The following is a 6053-nucleotide window of genomic DNA, read 5'->3' on the forward strand; positions in this document are numbered from 1 at the left end:
ACGTTTGCATGTATGATTAGTGTACGGTCAAATCGGGGGCGTCACAAGTTGGTATCAGAGCCGACTGCCTGTAGGAATTCCCCTTCCACGCTCCTTGGCCAAAGTTGAGTCTAGACATTACAAAACTTTTACTAACATGGCTGTGTTCCTTACGGGCCCACGTCACCATTGGGTGGTATTAGGATCTTTTACTCCTCGATCCTTACTCTGGGACTCTGAACTCTCTCCTACTCGGGCTAAACGATTTTACTAACTCTAACACTAGGATCCCGTGACCATGTTCACCCCAAAGTTGGATAAGCCCTAGTTGTTCCTTAGAGTAGTATTTGAACATTATCCACATTGTCATTTGACTCCTGTGAAAACATCCTTGTTTTCAGATGGAACCCACGAGGCAGGTCGCGCGCCACACGACGGCCATTGGTGCCTCAGGATCACCTGCTGTGTTGGTTGAGATGATGACCTATCTGGGTTATCGCTGGCACCCTGAGTACACCGTCTATGAGGAGTATCAGGACTTCAACCAAGAGCAGTACCGTGCCATCGTCCACCTCTACTCTCGGGAGTATGACTCCACTACTGTGCTGCACACTGCTCATGGTGTTGGAGTGACTATCGATATGGCGGTCCATGATGCTGCTTATGCTGCTCTGACACGTCTTCGTGGTGAGTATCAGGAGTTGGACACCTCCCCCTTCAGGCACATTGCTATCGCATCCGATGTTGGTGCGGAGGGATACTACACTGCTGCCTACTCCACTGTCACCCGAGAGCCCTTCTACCATCAGAACCTGGTTCTGCATGCTGATGGGCTGGATAGAGCTAACCGAGCTCTTCGCCACGAGTTGTACACCACCCGTCAGCGCCTGTATCATGCTCTGACGCTGTTGCACCCCTCTGTCCGCTCTGGTGATCTATCGCGTTCTGTGATCTACCCTGCCCAGACCGTGATGCCCCAGGGCGTCGGCTGGCCAGATGTGGGAGGCTACTCTCCTGCATTGGGTCCTCTCCTGCCACCCGCGCATTGGGTTCCGCACCAGAGTATCCGCGGACCCCAGGCTACTCGCGTGGAGGTCTTCCCTTCGCGTCACTACCAGCTATCGGGCTACACCTACCTCCGCAGTACCGCATGGGACTGACGTAGACTTGCTTATTAGTGTTAGCTGCATTTGCCGCGAGCCTGTGTGCCGCCTATGATGTCTTAGCCTATGTGCTGAACACTGTGTAACGAACTCTATGCATGATCTCCTTTGTAAGATATGCCGACTACTATGTAGTATCTATCGTGCTGCTTTCGTTGTGCATGTTTCATCATGAATGATTCTTGTTTTTGCAAATTTCTCAATGCTGAACTACCCCTATTAAATATTAGCAGGATGGTTAGACCAGGAGGTCGTGGTCGTGGTCGTGGTGGCAACGCCCCACCACCGCCTGAGTACATGGCTGGGATGATGCAACAGTTTGAGCTGAATCGTCAGTTCATGGAGAATATTATGGCTTAGTTTCCTCGCCCCAATATGAACCAGCAGCCAACCCAAGTGACTCTGCAAGATTTCATGCGCCTCAACCCAACCGTGTACCGCAGCTCAACTCAGCCTCTGGATGCTGATGACTGGCTCTATGACATCACCTATGAGATGGAGTCTGCTGATGTAGCCCCTGCCAGCTATGTCACCTTTGCTTCCTTCTTCCTGAAAGGACCCGCGGCTCAATGGTGGGACAGCCACAGGCGTACTCTGCCAGCTGGAACAATCATCACCTGGCCAGACTTCCAAGCTGCCTTCCGTGCTCGCTTCATTCCTCAGGGAGTCATGGACCGGAAGAAGCGTGAGTTCCGCAACCTCACCCAAGGCAACAAAACTGTGGAAGCTTACCAGCGGGAGTTTCTTGACTTGTCCCGCTATGCTGAAGAAGACATTTCAACTGATGCACGCAGACAGGAGAAGTTCCGTGATGGCCTTCAAGCTGACATCAAGCTCGCACTTCTAGTGCATGACTTTGCTGATTTTGCCACTCTGGTGAACAAGGCCATCAATGTCGAAACTGATCTGCAGGAATACCAGGGCTCTCACAAGCGCAACCGTGACACGGGCTCATCTTCGGGCCCGTCTTCGCAGAAGCGTAAGATATGGATTTCCAACAATATGTACCAGCCAAATGCACCTGCCCCAAGGCAGACCTATGCTGCACCTCGTCTGCCTGCTCCTCCAGCTAGGCAGCCAAGATTTCCAGCTCCACCACCACAACCTCCTGTTCCCACTCTCAATAATGGTCTCTGCTACAAGTGTGGTCAGCCAGGTCACCGTGCTAGGGATTGCAATCAGAACCAGAATCAACTGGCCCTCCCCACAGCTGGCCGTGGAAGCAACCAGCCTCGCAACAACAGTGCCAAGTCTTATGGTCGTGTTCATGCCGGCCATGTTGATCTCAATGAAGTTCTAGACTAGCCTGCTACCGTGATGGGTACACTCCTCGTAAATTCAATACCAGCATCTGTTTTATTTGATACGGGAGCATCACATTCATTCATATCAGCCGAGTTTGCATTCATGCATGGCATTAAATACGAAGAGATGAACACTGCGATTGTGGTACACACTCCTGCGGGCCAGTGTCAAACCTCTATGGTTAGTCACGATGTTCCCATTGAAATTGAAGGACTGGAATTCCTTGCCTCTCCCATCGTACTGAAGTCCTGTAGCATCGACCTCATTCCGGGAATGGATTGGTTGAAAGCGCATACTGCTTCTATAGTTTGCGCCACTAAGGTCGTCCATCTGCTACACCCTACTGATGAAATAATTGCTTACCAAGCTCATCTAGTTCAGAACGCTGAGGCATGTCTTTATGCCTTGAATGCATTGAACGCTGCACCACTCGAGGGCATTGAAAACATTCCCGTCGTTCATGAATTCCAAGATGTCTTCCCAGAAGAACTTCCGGGGATTCCCCCTGCTAGAGCTGTCGAATTCATCATCGACTTGAAACTCGGCACTACCCCTATAGCTAAACGACCCTACAAGATGCCGCTGCATGAACTCTTTGAGCTTAAGGAGGAAATCGACAAATCTCTTGTCAAAGGTTTCATTCGCCCAAGTTGCTCTCCTTGGGGAGCACCTTCTCTCTTCGTTAAGAAGAAGGATGGGACAAACCTATTAGTCCAAGACTACCGTCCTATAAACCAAGCTACCATTCAGAATAAATATCCTCTTCCTCGAATCAATGATCTTTATGATCAACTGGCTGGCTCATCAGTGTTCTCCAAACTTGACTTAAGGTTGGGTTACCACCAGATCCGTGTTCGTGAAGAGGACATCCCAAAAACCGCCTTCGTGACTCGGTATGGATCATACGAGTACACCGTCATGTCATTCGGCTTAACGAATGCTCCAGCCACCTTCTCTCGTCTGATGAATTATATATTCATGGATTACCTCGACAAGTTCGTCATGGTTTATTTGGACGATATCCTTGTATTTTCCAAGAACAAGGAAGAACATGCTGAACATCTTCGTCTTGTGCTGGAAAAGCTTCGGGAGCATCAGTTGTATGCTAAGTATTCCAAGTGTGAATTCTGGCTCCCCGAAGTAACCTATCTTGGGCATGTCATCTCCAAAGATGGTATTGCCGTCAACCCTGAACGATTTCAGGCTATTCTCGATTGGACTCCTCCGAAGAATGTGAAGCAAGTCCGAAGTTTCCTCGGTCTCGCCAGCTATTGTCATCGATTCGTCGAGAACTTCTCCAAGATTGCCAGGCCCCTGACTAATCTATTGCATAAGGGTGTCAAGTTTGACTGGACAGACAAGTGTCAGGAAAGTTTCCAGGCGCTCAAAGACAAGTTGACTTCTGCCCCCGTGCTTGCACCACCTGATACTAAGAAGGACTTCATCATTTACTATGACGCTTCCCGTCAAGGATTAGGCTGTGTCCTAATGCAGGAGCGCATAGTGGTTGCTTATGCCTCTCGTCAACTGCGCCCTCATGAAGAAAACTACCCAGTTCACGACCTCGAGCTGGCTGCTGTCATTCATGCACTGAAGCAGTGGCGACATTACCTTCTCGGTAATCGTTGTGAGATCTTCACTGACCATCAAAGTCTGAAGTATCTGTTTACTCAGCCAGATCTGAACCTCCGTCAGCAGAGATGGATGGAGACTGTTGCAGACTTTGACGTGGGTATATCCTATACCCCCAGCAAGGCTAATGTAATGGCTGATGCCTTGAGCTGCAAGTCTTACTGCAACCACCTCCATGTTCATAAAGTTCAGCCCTCGCTTGTCGAAGAATTTAGAAAGCTGAACCTCCATATTGTTCCTCCTGGAGCACTCGCTCCCCCTCCCCCGGAATTCCGCAAGATGAATCTTCTTGTTATTACTAAGGGTTCTCTAAATACCCTGACTGTCGTACCAGATCTCGTAGCTGGTATAAAGACTATACAACGTTATGACTCTGAAGTCCATAAGATTAAACGCCATCTAGCAGAAGGAAAGCCCTCATTCTTCACTATCGCCGACGATGACGCCTTGTATTTCAAAGGCCGCCTAGTGGTACCATGTTCGAAGAAAAACCTGGATAAGACTAAAAGGGTTATGCAAGAAGCTCATGATACGCCTCTGTCCATCCATGCTGGTAGTACAAAGATGTACCAGGATATTTGCCAAAGATTCTGGTGGTCTAATATGAAGCAGGACATTGCTCGTTATGTTGCGGAGTGTGACGTTTGCCGTCGTATCAAAGCTGAGCATCAAAGGCCTGCTGGAACTCTGCAACCTATCTCTATTCCTGAATGGAAATGGGACCATGTTGAAATGGACTTCGTCACTGGATTTCCCAAATCGCAGAAAGGTAATGATGCTATTCTTGTCGTCATTGACCGGCTTTCCAAAGTTGCCCATTTTCTGGCGGTCAAAGAGACAATCACTGCTAGTCAGCTTGCTACTCTCTACATGGCCAGAATTGTTTCACTTCACGGTATTCCACTGGTTATCAGTTCAGACCGTGGCAGCTTATTCACTTCAAGGTTTTGGGCGAGTTTCCAAGAAGCTATGGGAACTCATCTGTCGTTCAGTACTGCGTTTCATCCTCAGTCGCAAGGACAGGTTGAACGTGTCAACCAAGTTCTCGAAGACATGCTTCGAGCTTGTGTAATCTCATTCGACAAGAAATGGGAGGAATCTCTTCCATATGCCGAGTTCTCTTATAATAATAGCTATCAAGCTAGTCTGAAGATGTCCCCCTTCGAAGTGCTATATGGACGAAAAGTGTCGAACCCCTCTGAACTGGTCAGAAACGGGGGAACGTCCACTCTTCGGTCCGGATATTATCCAACAGGCCGAAGAACAAGTTCGCATTATTCGCGAGAATCTCAAGACTGCTCAGTCACGTCAGAAAAGTCAGTATGACCGTCATCACCAAGACATGGTCTATCAACCTGGCGAAAAGGCTTATCTTCGAGTTACACCAATGAATGGTGCTCACCGCTTCGGGATCAAGGGCAAGCTAGCTCCTCGCTATATCGGTCCCTTCACTATTCTCAGAAGGCGTGGAAAGGTGGCATATCAACTGGAGCTTCCGCCGAACCTTTCTCAGGTTCATGATGTGTTCCATGTCTCACAACTCTGCCGTTGCTTCAAGGATCCAATCCGAGCGGTGGATCATGAAGTGCTCGAATTGCAACAGGACCTCTCTTATAAAGAGCATTCGGTCCGCATCCTTGACCAAGCTGAACGCCGCACACGCCAGAAAGCGATCAAATTCCTCAAAGTCCAGTGGTCGAATCACTCTGAAGACGAAGCCACTTGGGAACGCGAGGATCGCCTACGTGATGAATGCCCCACGTTGTTTCCTTCTACCTCCTAAATCTCGGGACGAGATTTCTTGTAGTGGAGGAGATTTGTAACGCCCGGATAATTTGGCTACAGTAAAACTCTCCTAATGAGGCCATGACATCTGCGATTACTGTTACTAATCTCGGGATAATTCGAAACCGCATCAAATTCAAACTTAAATTTAAAGTCGACAATAAAATTTTTCAAATATTAAAAATAAAA

General features: G+C 48.7%; 1 protein-coding gene across 1 annotated transcript; it reads left to right on the top strand.

The window, feature by feature from the left end:
• Nucleotides 1-277: 277 nt before the first annotated feature.
• Nucleotides 278-4003, top strand: LOC123153742 (uncharacterized). Its single transcript, XM_044572712.1, has one exon. It carries the CDS (start codon nt 1518-1520, stop codon nt 2445-2447), a length of 930 nt encoding a protein of 309 aa, XP_044428647.1. The 5' UTR covers nt 278-1517; the 3' UTR covers nt 2448-4003.
• The last annotated feature ends 2050 nt before the right edge of the window (nt 4004-6053 follow it).

The sequence above is a fragment of the Triticum aestivum genome, chromosome 7A (assembly GCF_018294505.1).
Source record: "Triticum aestivum cultivar Chinese Spring chromosome 7A, IWGSC CS RefSeq v2.1, whole genome shotgun sequence".
Classification (NCBI taxonomy): Eukaryota; Viridiplantae; Streptophyta; class Magnoliopsida; order Poales; family Poaceae; genus Triticum; species Triticum aestivum.